The 20,325-nt window shown below is 49.2% G+C and overlaps 7 protein-coding genes across 7 annotated transcripts; 5 read left to right on the plus strand and 2 right to left on the minus strand.

The window, feature by feature from the left end:
• Nucleotides 1-34: 34 nt before the first annotated feature.
• Nucleotides 35-2,545, plus strand: M438DRAFT_271971 (alpha glucuronidase; the record flags this gene model as incomplete). The annotated part of the gene is made up of 1 exon (XM_029900520.1): nt 35-2,545. One exon carries the CDS (start codon nt 35-37, stop codon nt 2,543-2,545), a length of 2,511 nt encoding a protein of 836 aa, XP_029761407.1.
• A 1,040-nt stretch (nt 2,546-3,585) lies between these two features.
• M438DRAFT_316623 (uncharacterized protein) lies at nt 3,586-4,703 on the plus strand. The gene is made up of 3 exons (XM_029902704.1): nt 3,586-3,742; nt 3,799-4,056; nt 4,112-4,703. Exons 1-3 carry the CDS (start codon nt 3,678-3,680, stop codon nt 4,635-4,637), a joined length of 849 nt encoding a protein of 282 aa, XP_029761408.1. The 5' UTR covers nt 3,586-3,677; the 3' UTR covers nt 4,638-4,703.
• A 904-nt stretch (nt 4,704-5,607) lies between these two features.
• On the plus strand, nt 5,608-6,614 carry M438DRAFT_192538 (uncharacterized protein). The gene is made up of 2 exons (XM_029899263.1): nt 5,608-6,523; nt 6,579-6,614. The coding sequence occupies exon 1, from the start codon at nt 5,934-5,936 to the stop codon at nt 6,390-6,392; it is 459 nt and encodes a 152-aa protein (XP_029761409.1). The 5' UTR covers nt 5,608-5,933; the 3' UTR covers nt 6,393-6,523; nt 6,579-6,614.
• Nucleotides 6,615-7,175: 561 nt separating this feature from the next.
• On the plus strand, nt 7,176-8,197 carry M438DRAFT_344602 (uncharacterized protein). Its single transcript, XM_029905265.1, has one exon. The coding sequence runs from the start codon at nt 7,296-7,298 to the stop codon at nt 8,025-8,027; it is 732 nt and encodes a 243-aa protein (XP_029761410.1). The 5' UTR covers nt 7,176-7,295; the 3' UTR covers nt 8,028-8,197.
• A 427-nt stretch (nt 8,198-8,624) lies between these two features.
• On the minus strand, nt 8,625-9,662 carry M438DRAFT_391250 (alcohol dehydrogenase; the record flags this gene model as incomplete). Its single annotated transcript, XM_029909069.1, has 1 exon — nt 8,625-9,662. The coding sequence occupies one exon, from the start codon at nt 9,660-9,662 to the stop codon at nt 8,625-8,627; it is 1,038 nt and encodes a 345-aa protein (XP_029761411.1).
• A 1,716-nt stretch (nt 9,663-11,378) lies between these two features.
• Nucleotides 11,379-15,363, plus strand: M438DRAFT_344603 (uncharacterized protein). The gene is made up of 2 exons (XM_029905266.1): nt 11,379-13,370; nt 13,422-15,363. The coding sequence occupies exons 1-2, from the start codon at nt 11,449-11,451 to the stop codon at nt 14,974-14,976; spliced, it is 3,477 nt and encodes a 1,158-aa protein (XP_029761412.1). The 5' UTR covers nt 11,379-11,448; the 3' UTR covers nt 14,977-15,363.
• Nucleotides 15,364-19,765: 4,402 nt separating this feature from the next.
• Nucleotides 19,766-20,251, minus strand: M438DRAFT_236898 (uncharacterized protein; the record flags this gene model as incomplete). The annotated part of the gene is made up of 1 exon (XM_029899471.1): nt 19,766-20,251. A coding segment is annotated over one exon (486 nt), but the record flags the coding sequence as incomplete, so codon positions are not given.
• Between the last annotated feature and the right edge of the window lie 74 nt (nt 20,252-20,325).

Below are 20,325 nucleotides of genomic sequence, written 5' to 3' on the forward strand. Positions count from 1 at the left end.
CCCTTCCAAGACTTTTCACATCCATCATATCATCATGCGCATTCTTCCATATCTTGCATTGATTGGCTTGGCCTTTGCAGAGGACGGCCTCAGCGGATGGCTACGATATGCTCCTTTGCCTTCCTCGGTGTCATGGCCGTATATTCCACACAACATCGTCGTTTTGAACACCACAAAGACTAGTCCAGTCTACACAGCAGGCCAGGAATTACAACGGGGTATTCAGAGTATCCTCGGTCAAGACTGTTATGTATCATCTGACAGCACGCACGAGTCCATCATTGTTGGCACTCTCGATGCATACGTTAATGCTTATGGCAATCTTTCTCAGACTGTTGATCTCAAGGAAGACGGCTTCTGGCTTAGCACGGAAGGCAACACTGTCCAGATCCTGGGTCAGAACGAGCGAGGCACATTGTACGGAGCTTTCGAATACCTATCAATGCTGGCACAAGGAAACTTTTCATCTGTCGCATATGCATCCAACCCCGACGCTCCGATTCGCTGGGTCAACCAGTGGGATAATCTGGATGGCAGCATCGAACGCGGATTTGGTGGCGCTTCTATCTTCTTCGCTAATGGATCTATCGTTGACGACTTGACTCGCGTCGCAGAATATGCTCGTCTATTGGCTTCTGTAGGCATCAACGCCATCGTTGTCAATAATGTGAACGCAAATTCAACAATTTTGACTCCCGACAATATCAACGGCCTTGGTCGTATCGCCGACACAATGCGACCTTATGGTGTACAGATTGGTCTATCTCTATACTTCGCTTCCCCAACACAAGGCGTCAAGGGCCAAGCGAACCTCACGACCTTCGACCCTCTCGATTCAGAAGTTGTCACCTGGTGGACGAACGTGACTTCCCAGATCTACGACGCGATTCCAGACATGGCTGGTTATCTGGTCAAAGCGAATTCAGAAGGCCAACCGGGACCTATCACCTACAATCGCACCCTCGCAGAAGGAGCGAACCTCTTCGCAAAAGCTGTGCAGCCGTATGGTGGTATCGTGATGTTTCGCGCTTTTGTGTATAACCAACTCAACGAAAGTGACTGGAAGGCTGATCGTGCGAACGCCGCCGTTGATTTCTTCAAACCTCTGGATGGAGAGTTTGATGATAATGTTGTCGTGCAGATCAAGTATGGACCTATTGATTTCCAAGTCAGAGAGCCCGCGAGCCCGTTGTTTGCGAATTTGAGGAAGACTAGTATGGCGGTCGAGTTGCAAGTCTCGCAGGAATACCTAGGTCAGCAGACTCATCTGGTCTACCTGCCGCCGCTTTGGGAGACTGTGCTGGGTTTCGATATGAGGGTTGACAATGAGACCTCACTGGTCAGGAATATACTTGCAGGCAGGACTTTCGAGCGTTCACTTGGTGGTTATGCCGCTGTCGTCAATGTCGGAACCAATCAGACGTGGCTGGGAAGTCATTTGTCCATGGCAAACTTCTACGCATATGGAAAGCTTGCTTGGGATCCTACTCAAGACACGACGAAGATTCACGAGGATTGGACACGTTTGACCTTCGGCCTGGACCAGAATGTCATCGACACTATTACTCAGATGGCTGTCGAATCTTGGCCGGCGTATGAGAACTACAGCGGCAATCTCGGCATTCAGACATTGACCGATATCCTCTACACTCACTTCGGACCCAACCCGCAATCCCAAGATAACAACGGCTGGGGACAATGGACACGCGCAGATCACGACACTATCGGAATGGACCGCACTGTCTCCAATGGCACAGGCTTCTCAGGCACCTACCCACCCCAAATCGCAGCCATGTACGAAAACATCTCAACCACACCTGACGACTTACTCCTCTGGTTCCACCACGTTCCCTACACGCAACGCCTCAAATCAGGGAAAACAGTAATCCAGCATTTCTACGATGCCCACTACGCCGGTGCAGAAACCGCTCAGACATTTGCTGCACGCTGGCAGAGCTTGCGAGGCAAAATTGACGATCAGAGGTTTGACGAACAACTATACCGTCTCAAATACCAAGCCGGTCATTCCATCATCTGGCGCGATGCCATTGTAGATTTCTACCACAACATCTCCGGAATCGCCGATGACCACAATCGCGTCGGCAATCACCCTTGGCGCATAGAAGCTGAAGACATGGACCTGAATGGCTACAAAATCTACACCGTCAATCCATTCGAAACGGCATCCAAACATCACGCTGTAATAACCTCTTCAAACTCCACTGTTGGCTCTATATCCACCACCTTATCTTTTCCTCCCGGAAAATACAACATCGGTGTCAATTTTTATGATTTATACGGTGGAAAGTCGAGGTTTGAGATTCGGGTTGGTAATGTGACGGTCGGGATGTGGAAAGGGGATAGTGAGGATTATCTTGGTCATACGCCTTCTATTTATTTGGACGGGCATTCGGCGAGGAGGATTACATTTGGAAATGTTGATGTTAGGGAGGGGGATTTGTTGGAGATTGTGGGTATGCCGGATGGGATTGAACCTGCGCCGGTGGATTATGTGGTTTTCTTGCCGGAGGGGGTGCTTGATTGATGGTAGGATGCTGTCGGATATGCTAACAAGATGTTACAAACTTATCATATTTATGAGTAGGAAATATGATGAATGGATATGTTACGGCTAATACAACATCCCATTGCGCGGACACAAGTTTTCTGGCAGAATATAAGGCTTTCTTGGTGTGTTCTAGCCCACTGGCCTTGTTAGCAGAATGAGAATAGCACACTGAGGTCTTGTCTTGGACTCATGATCGTTTGAGATTCGCCAAGCTCGCAGCACCTAGAGCAATTGCTGCATGGAAGACGGTCCGACTATGCATCGCGAGCCTCTGGAGCATATTCAAATTCAAAGGCAAGATGTAATGCACATCATTGTAGAAGTGTGATAAATACATGCACATCATCGTAGAAGTGTGATAAATACATGCACATCATCGTAGAAGTGTGATAAATACATTGTTTCCATGGACAGGAAGCTTCATGCTGTCAATACTGCGGAGTATGGGTTGCATCTTCAAACAAGATGAGATGTTTCACTAAGATAGTGGTTCTACACGGTGTTGAGTAGCAGCTTGTTGGTCAGTTGAAGGCTATCCGTTGTCGATCGGTACCGAGTTCATGCGTCCGGACCTCACTTGATTAACTTTCTGGGCTGCCCATCTGGCAACATTGCGGAATTTGATGGTCGTGCTAACGTAGCGACATCGACTTGGAGCTGCAAGCAGCTTTTGCAACCCGGTTTGCCTGCATCGCACTGAGCAGGTTCTAACTTCTCAGCACCTCATGAAGTTCAAGTTACGAAAAGCTTTACCTTGCGTCGCTTTCGATGACACGCTTCGCATCCCTCTCGACTCCGGACTGTGTTCGTCTTTTTGACATAAATTGGAGCAGGACCATACATCGAGACATAGAACTCGACATGCGAAGGTGTCACGGTGTGTGGACGGAAGTTACAAATTAGGCAGGAGTGCAGCGTCATCGCCAAGACACGAGTCCGACGCGTCGCGTAATCTTGCTCGGCTGTCCGCGCTCGCCGCGACCACCAACCTCCTGCTCTTATCCCACATGACCATCATCATCCATAGATCTGTCTCATCTCCGTCGACCTGATATAACATCAGGAATATCTAGCATCTTCTTCGCCGTCGACGCACCTTTCGTCAACCATGACCGCCGACCCATACTGCGAGCACCTGGCTTCCCCGAACCCTTGGGTTCTTGGCCTCTCCGTGTAAGTTTCCCCAAGCCCCATCAAGGTTCCATCAGATTCTGATATTACTACAACAGCCAGCTTGTGATCGGTATCCTCGTCTCTTATATACCACAACATGTGAAGATCATCCGACATGGCACCTCTGCGGGCCTCTCGCCGTGGTGGGTTCTACTCGGCACCATCTCATCTATCGCCGCACTCGCAAACATCCTCGTCCTGCCGGCTAGCCAGCATGATATGGCATGTTGTCGTGAGATTTCTGGAACTGCCTGCGGAGCTGCACTTCTCGGCGTCGTACAGATCGGCGTACAATGGGTCTGCTTCATGACCATGTAAGCTGCTTTCTTCATCTTTGTTCTTCACATGAGAAGCTGACAACAGCAACAGTATGGTACTCTTCTTGGTCTTCTTCCCCAGAGATGCGTTTGCGCAGACTCCTCCAGAGCATCTCAGCCCTGATACGCCCCGCAAGCGTGATGCTGTAATTGTTGGTGTTGTGTCTCTGGTTTCTCTCCTCACTGTTGGCCTCATCTCCACAATCTTTCTCTTCCGCTTACCCAGTCACCTCCTCAGCTGGGCAAATTTCCTTGGAATCCTTGCCGCCATACTTTCCTCCGTTCAATACATTCCCCAACTATACACGACTTGGAAGGTGAAGCAAGTCCTGAGCTTGAGTATCGCAACTATGGTCATACAAGTCCCAGGCGCTTTCTTATTCGCCTTCAGCTTGTGGTTGAGAGTCGGATGGGAGGGCTGGAGTACGTGGTTTGTCTACTGCGTGACTGGTGTCTTGCAGGGATCTCTGCTGGTCATGGCCATTACCTTCTACAAGAAGGAGAAAGACGGACAGGCAGGGGAGCATGAAGCCACAGAGACAGATCCTTTGCTGGAGCAGTCCGGCAGTCACAACTGATGGCCTTGAGATCATCTTTGACAATTTTTTGTATTTGTATCAATCTATTGAACTCTTCAAGCGACCGCATCAACGATGACTGATTGAAGTTGTCTCCCTCGCATGTATCTGGGACCTGTGAAATTCTCAGTCGCTCCTACCACTCTTATCTGGATCTTTATCAAAAGTTTCCCCAGGTCTGGTGAAACTGACGGGCAAACTTCGCCCTGACCCTGCTTTGGCCTCTTGCTTGGCACTTCCAACGCCGCTCAGACAAGACGACCATGCCACTGCCATCAAGCAGCGACTCAGGTCTCATCGCGAAATGATTGTGCAGACACGCGCAAAGATACAGGAATGATTAGTACATGCGACATCCTGTATTATCCTCGCCCGAGGCTTCGATGCGCTCGCGGTATGTCCGCCATCCTTTCTCGCACTTTCCCGCGTGCGTTCTGCCCACGGACATGGCAATCATCGCGTCTGTCATAACAACAACTTGCCAACGCCGATGAGTGAGCCTTTACGTGCGGGACCCAGCTAAACCTCTGTCTGTAGGCGATGATTTCGATATCGCACGAGTCTTCTGCACTTCGCCGCACGAATCGACTGCTTCGCAATCCACAAAGCGCATGTGGAACCAGACCATAGTTATCACACAGGACGTCTTGTATACCTCTCCTTTCGCTCGCAATCACTATATGTGACGCTCCCGGATCATTCGCACCGTGACAATACCATATGGTCTGTGAGGGAAGTACTTGTCTGGAAGCCCAAGTCGTTGTCTTACGATCACACTGATTCCCTGGAGTACCTCTCCGTTCTTACGAGGAGTACGACTACACTTCGAACAGGCACTAATTTGGACCCTTGCCTCTACCTTGTCAACATACTCTTTTCAACTCCTCGGGACTCAACATACGCCAAGGTAGGATAGCTGAAAATGATCACAGTGCGTGCTATCGAGCAGGAATATAATCTTGTCCACGAAAGAAGACCTTCGCGATAGAAACGGCTGTGATTTGTTCAAGTTTGACTGGCTGCTGACCTCCCGTGGTCACGAAAGTCCCAGCGTTGCTGCTGAGCCCGAATTCTTCCAAGAAAATCCACGTGGTGGCGGCGGATCTGACACCAACCATCTCACAATCAACTCACAACTCCCCGGCTCAAGATTTGACTCGCTGGCTGAAACAGACAGAGTTCTGATCCTACCACAATATATCAAGCACTACCGTCGACCTCACCTTGCATTTCGTTTCTCTTCCTTTTCTGACATCTCCGCACAATCGAATTCTCTTGATACTCTACTTCAGAATCATGTGCCAGCCCAACAGCCTCAAGAAAATCAACTTCGAAGAGATTAAGATGTTCTGCCAACTATGGGAAGAGCTCTCGCGCTCAGAAATCGGCCAACAGCTCTGGCACCGGGCGCTTGAGGAATTCGAGAGCGCTGGTCTACGAGCTTCTTTTTACGCCAACGACTCAGACGTCAAGATTTTGCAAGCGAACCGCAGCTTCCTCCGATCGATCGAAAGCATTTATCAGACCACTCTCCGCTACGTGGATACTTCGGAGGAGAACAGCCTCAAGCCAGCCCACTTGCCTCCGTACGAACCTTATGCACGGCAGACGTCTGCACCTTCAACGACGCAAGCACGACGGCCAGAGAAAAAACAGATGAACCTCAAAGAAGAAGATGAAGAGTACGATATCATGGATGACACCGACCTGGAAGACTGTACGAGGGGGATTTCTAGGATGAAGTGTCAAGAATGAATGCAGTGTTTGTCATTACTAGAGGAACGAGAGGAATAAAACAGAAAATTGAAGAGAAGCAAAGGAGCTACCACAAGATCGACAGCACGAGTTCTGATTTATTCACACAGAAGCTGTGTGGATATGCTCGAGTAAGTTGTTGATATTCGTGTCCATGATTTGATAGCACTTCTCACACAATTTTAGTCATGTTTATCATCATCGAGGGCACCAAACGGTACCAGTGTAGGATATATTGACCGACTATTCAGCTAAACGGCATTGTAGCATCGATGCGACTCGTTCACCAACACCCTAGGCCATATTCAAAGCCTAGTGCTTAGTGCATTTTAAGATCGCCATGTAGCAGGTAGGTGAAGCGCATATCATAATGCATGAGACTTTATCACTTAGCGCATCCTTATACATGGTTAGTCATGGCTATGTACAAAGGCTACCACCAAAGGTATGAATTCCAACGAACCCCCTGTGGAGGCAAATTCATATGAGCTCTCCATCGTCACTTTACGAATTCACATTACTCTCGCGAATCTATGTTGTGTCATCTTTTCCCATTGGTTGAGTGAACATAACGGGTAGCAGTGTTGCGTGGTCGAATGAGTCACGTCGGTGGTTGCGACGTTTGATTCATATATGAGCAAGTTTGCTCCTTATTCAGAATTCTCACGTCCATTATATATACCCGCCTCCCCCCTCCATCCCTCCATCTTCTTTTCTTTCCGTTCTTCCCAAGACGCATCGCAAAGTCCTCATACAACTTTTGCACCAATCCCATCGCATACTGCCAAAAACAAGTCCGATCTTCGAATCGCATCACCAATATCAAACATCAGCATCAAATTCCTTGCAACAACTTTGCCCACTTTTCAAAAAGTCGCATAACCTTTCGAAACAACAAAAATCATGACATCTTCATCTCTCGCATTCTCCGGCGCTGCATCGAGCGAAATCGCAGCTTCATCAACATATCGCCGCGCCATGAGCAAACAAGCTTCCCGCCACCTTTACAACTACCGTCTCAACACCTCTGAGCCTCAAAATGCTTATTCTTCAACATCAACATCATCACATCACCGCAAAAGCACTCGCACACATCAAACCGGCCTTACACAAAACCATCATGCGTCACGTCAACTCACCACTGCCATCGCTCCTCCACGCCGTCATCCAGGTGTGGAACTGCCAGAAGCAAGTGCATCTCAACATCAAGCAATGTATCTCGAATACCTGGATCTAGTCGCTGCAGGAAAAATTACCGATCCTGCTAGTCCTCCTGATTATCAGAATTATGGGATCAGGGATGGGGAAGAGGAGGTGCCAGAATTCGCACCGCCGAGTTATGAGCAAGTTTTGGGAGAAAATGGTGGATATGAGGATGTCAACAGGGGAAGTAGGAGTAGCAGGGGAAGGGATGAAGAAAGAAGAAGAAGAAGAAGAAGAAGGGGGGTGGTGTTTCGACCAACACAATCAACACAACCTTCGCCAGCAACACAACCTTCGCCAACACCGGCTATTCAAGAATTACAACTCATACGAATAACCACTCCTATCCCAACGACTCTACCACCTCGACCGAAATCGGTGAATTTCTTCTCTAGACTCGGCAATAAATTTAGAGTTTCAAGGGCAGGATAGGGAGGATGGGGGATGTAGTTGTGCAGTACATCAAGAGGGTGTATGGGGATTGAAGCATTTATGGAGAGGGGGAGGACAGGGGCGGGAGAGGAAAAACATTCGCTACTCTTTTTTCCCTAATAAAGGGGTTTTTAACGAGAGCGAAGCCACAATCATTGAATAAAGACCAGTCATTACTTTATACAACATACATCACATCGGCAATTCCTATCCCTACTACTCCTTGATTTGAAAGATACCCTCCCTATATCACCCCTGTAATTCTGGAAAATCTTTTAGTCTCTCCCCATATGTAGAACTATTGTCACCCGTATGGCTGTAGAAATGCATAATGTTTTTGAGATCAGTACAGTCGTCCACTGAGAGTGTAATGGTTAGCTGCTCTCTGCGGACGACTGCAGGGGTTTTGAAAACGATTGTGCATTTCTACAGATTGAAATAATACTAGGTATGGCTGTGGGAGATGGCTGGAAGTGACGAGATTTAGCACATGGGGAGGGGAGGAAATATTCATATTGAACTCGAATCTATATCCTTATGTTACTGTGATCGTACTTGCTTGCTCTTTCTCTCCAGCTATATATGCGTTACCATTTTTCAGATCTTGATGACAACCTTACCGACATGAGCGCCAGAGTAAAGATATTCAAACGCTTTCGGTGAGTCGTCAAACCCGAACACTTGGTCAATGGTAGGTTTTAGATCCACCTTCTTGTCGGCCAGAAAGTTGCACAGATCTTGATGATCTTGTTTTGTTCCCGTAGCGATACCCTGCACATGTGCAGACTTCATCAAGATTGCCATGGTGACATCGGGCATTTTTTCAGGGGTGCCGCCGAGGAAGCCGACAAGAGAGATGGTGCCGAAGCGTTTGAGTGCTTTGAAGGATTGATCCATGGAGGAGGTGCCGACATTGTTGACGAGGACGTCTACGCCTTTGCCATCTGTGAGCTTGAGCGCTTCTTCGGCCCAGTCGGGGGTGTTGCGGTAATTGATGGAGTGGATCTTCTGACCATCTTTTGCGAGCTTCTGAAGACCGGCGAGCTTTTCGTCCGAGGAGGATGTCATGATAGGTGTTATACCGAGAGGAAGACAGAGAAGGAGTGAGAAGAGTGAGACGCCGCCGGTGCCTTGCATCAGAGCGGTCTTGATGTTTGCAGCTTTCTTGGGGTCATCTTGGGCCAGAGAGGTCCAAGCTGTGGTTCCAGCGCAGGCGATGGTGGAGGCTTCTTCGTAGGACAGGTGATCGGGGTTCTTGACCAGTGCGTCAGATTCGTAGACGGCATAGTCGCGGAGAACGCCATCGAAGTCTCCACCCAGTGCTCTCATCTCACCGTCTGGGGTGTTCCAGCGGAAAGTAGGGGAGACGTGATCACCCTTCCTGAAGTCTGTGACTGCGTCTCCTACTGCGATAACGGTGGCGCCGGCGTCAGAGCAAGGGATTCCACGGTGATCGTGGGGAGCGGGGTATCGGTCGTGGATCATTGCGACATCGCGGAAGTTGAGCGAGACAGCATGGATCTGGATGAGGACCTCGGTGGGTTTGAGCTCCTTGGGGAGGGGCTCGGTGGATTGCTCGATGTTGTCTCTAGCTTCATTGCGACGAAAGACGCGGGCGGTGGTGGGAAGAGACATGATGGGGGATGTTGATAGGAAAATAGGTTAAATCAGAGTGCCGTGAGAGCTACTGTCGAGGAATGAAAGTGATTGGCAAGTACTTGACCTTTGTTTATGTAGTCTTTTACAAAAAGCACATCAGACTTATTACCTTGAGCTGATTAGCAAGCAGGCGTCTGAGTAAGACGACATTCTTGTCCTCGATTACGTCGATGAAAGGTGCTCATCCTGCACGGCAATCAGAAGGAAGGAACGGAAGCAAGAATCAAACAGGAAAGAAAGGTCGCGACGTACGGGCATGTTGTATCCCGCAGCGGAGGAGCCTCGGGAGCGCGGGAGCGGGATGGAGGCCTCGGACCGCTGCCTTTCCGGCGTCGCTGCCCGGATACGAGGACTCCGTGCTCGCCAGGCATGCCAGGCCAAATGTTTATAGGTGGGTAGAGATGCCTACTTTTCTTGGGACAGACTTCTGGTCACCTTGACAAGCAGTTGATGAGTGGATCGTTGTCAAGTTCTCGAGCACGTCTTGCGATGGGCTGTCCAATAACATGATTCGGCTTTCGACAAGGCTATCTTGCTGGAATGAACGGCCCAACACCGGAGCGCATTCATAGCAAACCTCGTTCTTGAGGCACGAAGCGCAAAAGGTATTGTTGTTGTGAGCTCCATGGAAGCAGCGTGATATTGTCGATGAAGCCGGTCATCTGTTGTTGGGAACAGCGAAGATGTGGAGAAAGGCAATCGTGAAGGCGCAGATCCCTGCCAAGCTGAGAAAGTGCATCGAAAACAGTTGGTTGCTCTTTCCTTCGTGGCTCCTTCCTTTGCAAAGCGATTTCCTTGACGAGATCAAGGCCAAGCTTGATGCAAAGAAGCAGCCATTTCGCAGAGGTAGGTCGAATTTGAAATCTTGTCGACAGAAAAAGCCGCTTTGGGACAACAAGATGAAGACGGTTCGACGGTTCGGCGGCCATCGACGATGTCGGGTCCAGACCCTACTGGTGCTTTAGTGAATCAAAGGCTAAAGTCGCAAAAGCACATCTGCTAAGAATGCTTGTTGCTGAGCATCTTCCTCTCAGTCCTAATAGGCGATGGGCTTGCAATGACCAGACTCATGGCGGGCGACGAACACAGCTCCAAAAAGCGAGCTCGACCGACCATGTCGCCGTCGGACGACAGCCAGGAAAAGACGACGACCACGCTGGCCATGCGCTGCCACAACGACGTCGCTCTACACAACTTGGGCCTGCTCCACTTCCTCGACCACGACTCCCGACTGACCTTTATCATCGACACTTGCGACATCGTGCCAGGCCACATTGCCTACCGTAACCCCGCTCTCGACCGATGGCTTTCCTCGACCTGGAACACGCCAGCCTTTGCCGACTGGACCACCACCTTGACACAAGACTCGACGACGGCGAGCTATGGCGGAAAGAGATGGACATGCACACTACAACAAAAGAGGTGGCTCATCGTATGCGCCTTGGACGAAACACTCCCGTCATCAACGACGACGTCTGAACCGACTCCGCCGCCGTCAAACAAGATACAAGGAAGCGCCGACGGCACCATCTCTCAGAACAGCTACACTTCGTCTTCAGACTCTCGACGACATTCGGTCGCTTCATCATCATGGCGCACCATGTCTGAAGACGGCGGCAGCCGCTTCCTCGATTGGACCCAAGCGCCCTCTCCCGCCATGTCGGCCCATATGCACCTTGTGCGCAACTTCCACTGGCACCAAGGCCCACTCGGCAGCATCCAGTCATGGCCCGACGCCCTCCGCCAGAACGTCCTCTCCATCATGGCCAACCCAGACCCCCGTCTTCTGCTGTGGGGTGAAGAGCACATCATGATCTACAACGAGTCTTGCATCTCCATGTTCGGTGCAAGACATCCTCAGGCAATGGGTTCAAGAGCTGAGGAAACCTGGTCTGACATCTGGTCCGAGATGCGCCACATGATCAAGTATGTCGAGGTCGAGGGAAGAGGCACTCGACTGAACAAACTCCCTCTCGTCATGACGCGCAACGGATACACCGAAGACACCTTCTGGTCCTTCAACCTCATCCCTGTCGTCGGTCCTCAAGGCACCACCATCGGCATCGTCGACGAGTTCTCCGAAGTCACCGAACAGGTCGTCATCGATCGCCGCAGAGACGCCATTGTCAAACTCAACAAGGGCATTGCAAGAGTTAACAGCACAAAGGAGTTGTGGTTTGAGTTCTTGGAAGGTCTTGAAGGCTGCAAAGACGACGTCCCTTATGCTCTTCTACACACGGTGCCCAATGCTGGCAACCCGTCATTCCACGACTCGTCCTCGAACTCTTCCATGTCTGCTTCACAGCGATACTCTCTCGAGGGTTCAATCGGCCTGGCAAACGGTCACCCTGCCGTCCCTCTTAGCTTTGATCTGGCCGACTGCGCCAATGACAAGGACCCTCTTGCTCGCGTCTGTCACAAGGCGTGGAAGTCGGGCGATGTTGTTGTTCTGCAAGCAAAAGACGGCACCCTGCCTGATAGCATGGCTGTCGCTGTTGCAGATCGAGCGTCAGGCGACAAGGTCCAGACTGTCTGTGTCATTCCCCTGCCAGACATCTCTGGCGATCACGTCATGGCCTTCCTGACCCTAGCCCTCACTCCACGCCGGCCCTATGACTCGGAAGCCGCCATCTTTGCTTACTATCTGCGCGATATTCTCGTCAAGTCTGCTTCGGCCATTTTCCTCCCCGAAGAGCATCGCCGAGCTCGTCAAAAGTTCGAACAGGTCGAAGCTTCGCTAGCACAACAACTCCGCGCCACCACTCTCGAGACTGAACGTCTGGAAAGCCGCTTCGCAAGGATGGCTCATCTCGCCCCTGTCGGAATGTATGCCATCACTCCCGATTCACGCACCACCTTCTACAATCAAGCCTACCTAGATATCACTGGCATCACAGAACAGGCTATCGAAGCTCGCACTGATCCGCTCGAGTACCTCCATGCCGATGACCGCGAGAGGGTCGTGAATGCTTGGATCATGTGCCTTGAAGACAAACAATCCTTCACCATAGAATATCGTATCTCCAAGGAATGGTCTCAGACAGATGCAATCTCCGGAGAGACCATGACTGGTGATACTTGGGTCTTGGCCACTGCCGCTCCAGAACTTGACGATGATGGCAATATTATTCATGTTCAAGGCTGGCTGCTCGACATCAGCGGTCAAAAATTCCACGAAAAATCGCGCATTCAACAGATTGAGAATGAACAATCAGAGGATCGATTTGCAAGAATGGCTGCAGAAGCTCCCATGGGTATGTATCTGCTTAAACCTACTGGACAACCCCTGTATCTCAACGACGCATACTTTGACATTATCGGTTTCACCAGAGAAGAATTTGAAGAGGCCGAAAGAAGAGGCCTTGGTTGGGCAGATCAGATCCATGAAGAGGACAGAGGCTTCGTTGGAGAAGCATGGCTAGCCTTGGCTCAAGAAGGTGTCCCCCTCAATCTTCATTACCGTGTCAAAAAGCCCTGGAATTACATCGACGAAGCGACCGGCACTCAGATGACAGGCGAGACGTGGCTGCAAAGCACAGCCTTTTCCGAGATTGGCCATGATGGACAAGTGGTTGCTGTTCAAGGTTTCGTTTTCGATGTCTCTCTGAAGAAGTTCTCGGAACGTCTTCTCAGCGAGCGATTGGAAGATGCGCTTGAGCACAAACGACAAGCCGACAGATTCATGTTCGTACTTGACCCATATCCGCTCTGTGATTGATACTGACTGTACGGCAGAGACATGACCTCACACGAAATGCGCAACCCACTTTCCGCCATCTTGCAATCCGCTGATGGCATCTTGACATCTCTCGAGAACAACAACCGCCTGGGCATATCGACTGGCTCGGAGACACTCAGCAGCGAGGTCCTCGAAACTGTACTCGACTCGGCTCAGACCATTATCCTTTGTGCTCAACACCAAGGTCGCATTGTCGATGACATTCTGACCTTGAGCAAGCTTGACTCAAATCTGCTGGTCGTCTCTCCCGATACTGTGGATATGCCAGCCTTGATGGAAAAATGCTTCAAGATGCATGAGGCTGAATTGGTGAGAGCCAAAATCGCCATCGCTTTGAAAGTCCATGAAGGCTACCCGAATCTGGCAGTTGGCAATGTCATGCTGGATTCCAGTCGTCTGCTTCAAGTGGTGATCAATCTCCTCACAAACGCCATCAAATTCACTCAATTCGCCGAGCGCAAAGAGATTACAGTACACCTCAACGCATCGACAACGCGACCAACAGAAGGCATGTACGACGCGCCATATGTCCCATTCCGAGCAAACAGACCCGAACATCAGTTCACCGCTGAATGGGGAACTGGTGATGAGATATTCTTGTCGCTTTCAGTCGAAGACAGTGGAAAGGGTATGAATGATGAGGAATTGAAACTACTCTTCAACCGCTTTTCACAAGCCAGTCCAAAGACGTACAAACAATATGGAGGAAGCGGTCTGGGCCTCTTCATTTCCCGCGAACTCACCGACCTTCAGGATGGGCAGATTGGTGTTCACAGCGAACCCAACAAGGGCAGTACATTCAGCTTCTACATCAAAGCCAGAAGAGCAGTCGAGTTCGACTCCCACATCGCAGATGCACCACTGACAACGCCTACACTCAACACACCCGTCACTTATACACGAGATACCGCTCACCTGAGTCCTCGAACTCTACACGCGAATCCTGACGTCGAGACACACAGTGCTGTTCGCAAACTATCCGCCATCAGCAACACCCACACGCCAGAATCCCCACACCTTCATGTCCTTGTTGTGGAAGATAACATCATCAATCAACGTGTTATGTCTCAGCAATTACGTCGTTTGGGTTGTACAGTTCACCTTGCAAATCACGGTTTAGAAGCTTTGGACTTCTTACGCACGACACAATTCTGGCGGCTTACCATCACCGAACAACAGAAATTATCTGTGCATGAAGAAGCACCTAGTCCGCGCACTAGATCGCCACCTCCTACTGCTGTCCCACTTTCAGTCATCCTCATGGATTTGGAAATGCCTGTTCTCGGCGGACTGGAAACGGTGAAACGTATTCGCGCATTACAAGATGAAGGCGAAATTATAGCTCATGTTCCTGTCATTGCTGTCACGGCCAATGCCCGCTCAGAGCAGATTGCTAATGCCATCGACCATGGAATGGACTCTGTGGTCACAAAACCCTTCAGAATCCCTGAATTGGTGCCGCAGATGGAGGAATTGGTCAAACGGGTAAGGCAATATGGTAGAAATGGGAGTCTTGGTGCACAGAGGAAATCTCTTAGTGGAGGGATTTGATGGATGTGTTTTTCGCTCATGATTTTGGATGGTAGATGTTCAGGGTGCGGAGTTTGGTCGTACATGGCATTTCTTGAAAGGGGTTTTTGGGTTTGGAGAAGATAATACCAAGGGGATTACTGGAAGGATGGGTTAGTGATGGGTTGCGGATTTATACATATCCGTAACGTTGTCATATGAGAAAGAAGTTTACATTTGTCATCACTGCATAGCGTAAAAGTGAGGGTTTAATATTTCCTTGTACCATAACATGCGTGGCGTGTTGTTTGTTTTATAAGATCCTTTTAGATGGCGAAGAGAGGCTAGTTAGGTATTTGATGCGAGCTTAGAAGTTTAGGGGAAAATCAGGAAGAAAGCGTAGCGTAGAGATAGACGATTCGATAGGTAGGAATAATAGACATAGAGAACGAATAGAGGTAGAGATGAAGAATTTGACAGATAGAGGTAGTCTAGTTTATGGATAAGTCAACTATGATCGCGCTAGGACTATAGTTAGAAAAGCCTCTTATAAATTAACACGGATAGATGTTTTTAGTGCTTACGCTCTAGTATAGGGTGTTTAGTAAGGCGGATATTAAACATCTATATAAGTATTTAATAATTACGGGGTCTAGATGACCGGATAAGAGGAGAACAGGGTTAGTGTCTAGTACCTTGATCTAGCGGCAGTCGTACCCGGCCTGGCCTAGGAGTACAAAGCAATCCCAAACGACGAGTGCTACTCCCGTCTGCGAGCTATGCCTATTAGTGGTCTAGACTCCTTTCGCGGCAGCTTAAGGATACCTAGCAAGTCTAGCAGTGAGATGGACTCAGGAGTCATGTAACCTGCGAAAATTGATGGGCAGTCGAGGCCGAGTCTGATTGTTTGAAGCCTCGCGAAAAGTAGCATAGCCGTATCGTGGTCGAGAAGCTATGCTAGTGCATTATAATGTGCAAGAGATACATGTCACCACCAAGAATTCTAAGGGTACAGTAAAGTGAAGTCAAAAATCCTGTGAAGCATGTGCGAAAATGATAGGTAGCTAAAACCGAGGCTTCAGAAAAAATGAAGCCTTACCTAAGACCAGAATCTTAGTATAGACATAATTTTTTGTATAGACGTCCTTTAATCTTGTGGCTTTCGGGGTAGCATTGTCTAGCCTAGAGGATATACCTAAACCGACGCCGACCTCGTAGGTAGCTCTAGTCGTTAAGAGACAAGACAGAAAGGTGGTCAAAACGTGTAGAAACGGGATCGGCCAAAAGTATGGTCAAATCTCAACCGATTTCGACCAAAAGTAGTCTAAAATGATCGTGAGCAGAGTGGGGTTCGAACCCACGCTCTTTCGAACTGGCGATTTAGATCTTGACCTAAAGCCAGCGCCTTAACCACTTCTGGAGTCAAGCACTGTAGGGGCTTCAATACTAGTTGTAAAAAGCATGTTTAAATCGCAAAGACAAGTATTGTAATGTTTTATATAAACAATTAATTACTTAACAGTATATCGCAGCTCTCCGAATTCTTTGCATATAAACAGACCTTTTTCTCTTGCTATTCTTTGGAATCCATCGTACACTTGCTAATACAGACCGAACGTACTGAGAATACGGCCTTTCAAACTCTGCTGGTGCACGTGTATATGACTCGACGATTAACTGGAAGTGTAAAGCGCTCCCGTAGCCGATTCGAATCTCGATGTTTTGCATTAGGGGAAAGGTTGCATTGTGAAGGAGTTCCCAGTCTGTGTGGGATGCTGATCTGATCCAAGTTCCTACAGCAGATGTGTCGGTAAGAAGCATTGTAGCGTCATCGAGATCAAAGTGTAGGAGAAGATGTTGGCCAGTAGTCAAGCCTGACCGAGGTAGCATTATTTCGGTCGTCCTAGAGGACCCGATAGATACGCCACGGCGCCCAAAGAACATCGCAAAGCTTAGCTTTGCGTAGTAAGAGGCGGAAAATGTACCCGAGTACAGCGAAGTTCTGTGTCTGAGATTGATCGACGGACAAAGCAGACTTCTGTTGGTGGCGAGTTTGAGAGATGCCTCTGCTTCACGAGAGCAGGGAACAAGAGCTGCTACAAGATCTGTTGAGCCCCGGGACAATGATGTTACCTGCCATTTTGGCATGCGGAATTGTACTGTCGCCATTGATGTGTGATGGACATTTGAATGGAGAAGCATGGTTATATAACTATTGCGTGATGCGTCCGATTGATGATGTTTCATGGTGGTGGGAACGACTGTAGTATCCTTACTTCGATAGCTGCAGTGAGACGATTGGAAACCTCGAGGACTCGTTAATAGCATGAATCATGCTTGGTGAAGATGTAGTCCAGGTTCTTCGAGTATGAGACACTGACAAAGCTTTGGGTCGTACAGCCTGCATTCGCGACATGTCCTTCAAGCACAAGCAGAATTCCAAACCGGTCTCAAGAACTTTGTAAGCGTAAAGATCGATGTCTCAAAGTTCAGATGGCCCACAAGGACTGATAAAAAGCGATATGTAAGCAAGAGCTACAAACCTTGTCTCCACGGACCATTGGGAAGAATGAGCCAGCTCATCTATGATGTGACAGTGTCCACCAGGTCTTATGTACATGCGTCAGTTGTCTCGGATATGTTTGGATGCGATGGTAATCATGGCGTGACCTTGTGATCCCCTAATCTCAGATCATTATTGCGCTTCTGGCAGAAATTTTGGGTAGAAAGGCACAGTACGAGAGACGTGAGCCTCGATGAGATTTGCACCCAGCTATGGACTTCGACAATCGATGGACGCAGGTCCCGATTGACAGCTGTTAGATTTTCAAAAGAAAATAACTCGTCATCAAGTTCGGTTGCGTGGCCGAGTGGTCTTAAGGCGCTAGCTTTAGGTTCTTTCCTGAATCGCTAGTGGGAAACCGCGCGAGTTCGAATCTCGCCGCAATCATCAACATTTTTGCTCCAAGCGAATTACAATCCCATCATACTCTATACTGTCATTGTAGGCACACACAAAGCATCGACTGGATTATTTTGCCCTAAGAATCGAATCGATCACATGCTACCGCGCATTTGTCTCAACTCCTCCTTTGTCTCAATACCCCCTGCCCCCAGCGCGCATTACGTACACTGCTCATGGCAAAGGCTTTTTGTGACTGGCCACCCTCAATTGCACTGGTACCGAAATTCTTCTGCAAGACGCTGGTGCAGGTCCTTCATCGAACAGCGATAACTTTTTGGCTCTCGTTGAAAACTGCATGGGTGCTCAAATGACGCGAAAAGGGTGAAAGCATCCAGCAATGTCCACATTGCGTCCCATCCCGATGATACGTATCCTTCAGGGCCACCAGTACCAGGCCGATACTCAGCAGCAAACCTTCCACGGTGAAGCAGAGCTGACAAAGTCGGGGTTGAGCCAGAGAACTCCTCGGCGGATCTCCCAAGGTTGCTGTTGAGCAGTTGCCTTTGGCTTGTAGTGGCGCTCATGTCCTCTGAGGGAATGACCGCAGGCAATTCATCATTGTACAGTGCGTCAGGGCCGAAGAGGTTCCAAAGAATCAACCGGCGGATAGTGCAACAATCGAGACGACGGAACTGAGAAGACGAGATAGATGGTCCTTCGAAGAATGTCTCTGAATGTTGCGCATAATAACATATTGGCACGACAGAGGTAGACGCTGGTAATTCGTGCGTCACACGAGGAGGTTTTCCAAGTCGAAGAAAGGTGTTGCTCTCGCTTTCAGTCCAACGATATCGACAGAAGCCGAAATCACACACAGGGTGATTGCCGGAGAAAATTATCAATAGCCCTGACCGTCTGTATAATGGGTTAGCAGTGCAAAGGTCCGTAAAGGCTATGAACTAGGAACCTGCCTTTGCGCGCATTGAGTCATGACTCGAGCAAAGAAATGTGAGTGACTAGACCGCATCGCGTTGGCCAGGTCCTTGCGTGCAGATCCTTGCTCGTCGTACTCTTCTTCTCTTGGCTCTGAAAGTGCCTGGGACAGATCTTGTAACTGGGCAAGATCCTCGTCTTGCAGGTCAGGCATATTCTCGGGCTTCGATTCCAGCGACTGAGCCAGGGTTCTGTGAGGACGTGGACCGATCTTTTGGGGATGAAGATTTTCTTCAACAATCTTTTGCACATGAGAAACCCAGATACCTTCTTCATCCATCGCCATCAAGTATCTTTTGAACTCTGGTCGGTCAAAGGATTGATAATGACTAGCCTCTTCAAAGAAGCTATCAGGGATCAGCCTTTCAGGGAAGAAGAGAAAAGACACGCGTGGTCTCGACATCTTGCTGGTCGAAAACGTAAACTGCACAAAGAAAAAATCGAACCTAGAGTGGGGAAGTTAGCCAATGGTTGCCTCAACAAGGCATCAAATTCTCACCTGTTTAGAGACGAGAACCAGTATTGCGCTTTTGGCCCGTCGTTACGGGTGACGCAGACCTTAGTCAACTGATCGTCTGCGTTCCTTGTCCTAGAATCGATCTTGTGTTGTACAAATACTTGACGCCAATCTTGACCTTGATCAAAGGCTAGAAACGGCGAGGGTGGAAACGATCCCGATATGGTGGGTAACAGAAGTTTGAAGTCGGCTAGACGAGGTTGCAAGCCAACAAGATCCACGAGCATGGAAGTAAGAGCGGACGAGTGATGAACCATACGGTATATATCCATAGCTGCCTTGTATGCCGTAAAATTGGAAGTATGCTCGGCAGGCTTGATATAACGAGTTGATCTAGTCGTCAGAGGTGACCAATCAGGAAATTCCACCAGGGTCCAAGGATTGATGTAGACGCCTTTCCCCTGCGCGGAAAGGCGTACACGCTCAATAGCTTGTGGCAGAAGAGAGATAGGCATGCGATATGGCGCGTTGGTCGGATCAAGACGATATGTTCGAAGCGGAAGCCTAGGAGCTCGGCCATTATTGACAGAGACCTTCCGGTTCTCATCTCCACCCATGACTCCGGGATCAGACTCGAAATCGACGGTTTGATGGTAGTTCGGGATGAGTTCGACGAAGTTGGGATCTGCGCTACTGACACAAACGTAGAATGCAGACCGTCGCCTCTGGAATAGTGAAGACACGTAGTGGTGCAAAGAGTTGAAGCTGGCTTTCATGTCGAAGAGCAACAGTTCGTCTGCAGTTTCAGATAGACGACTGGCCTGCTCCGTTGCCCAAAGGCGGTCTGCAAAGCTACTGTGTGGATCATGGGAATATTTGCAACTAACGGCGCCATCTGCCAGGGCGAATTCAAAAGCTCGAATGACATAGGGCGAGCGGAAGAGAATAGAGAATAGATTTCCTTCCGCAACGCAAGATCGATTGCGGAGAAGGAGATGGTCGATGGGTTCCAGCATTGATGCCCCTATGGTAAACT

This window comes from Aureobasidium pullulans, assembly GCF_000721785.1.
Source record: "Aureobasidium pullulans EXF-150 unplaced genomic scaffold scaffold_7, whole genome shotgun sequence".
Lineage (NCBI taxonomy): Eukaryota > Fungi > Ascomycota > Dothideomycetes > Dothideales > Saccotheciaceae > Aureobasidium > Aureobasidium pullulans.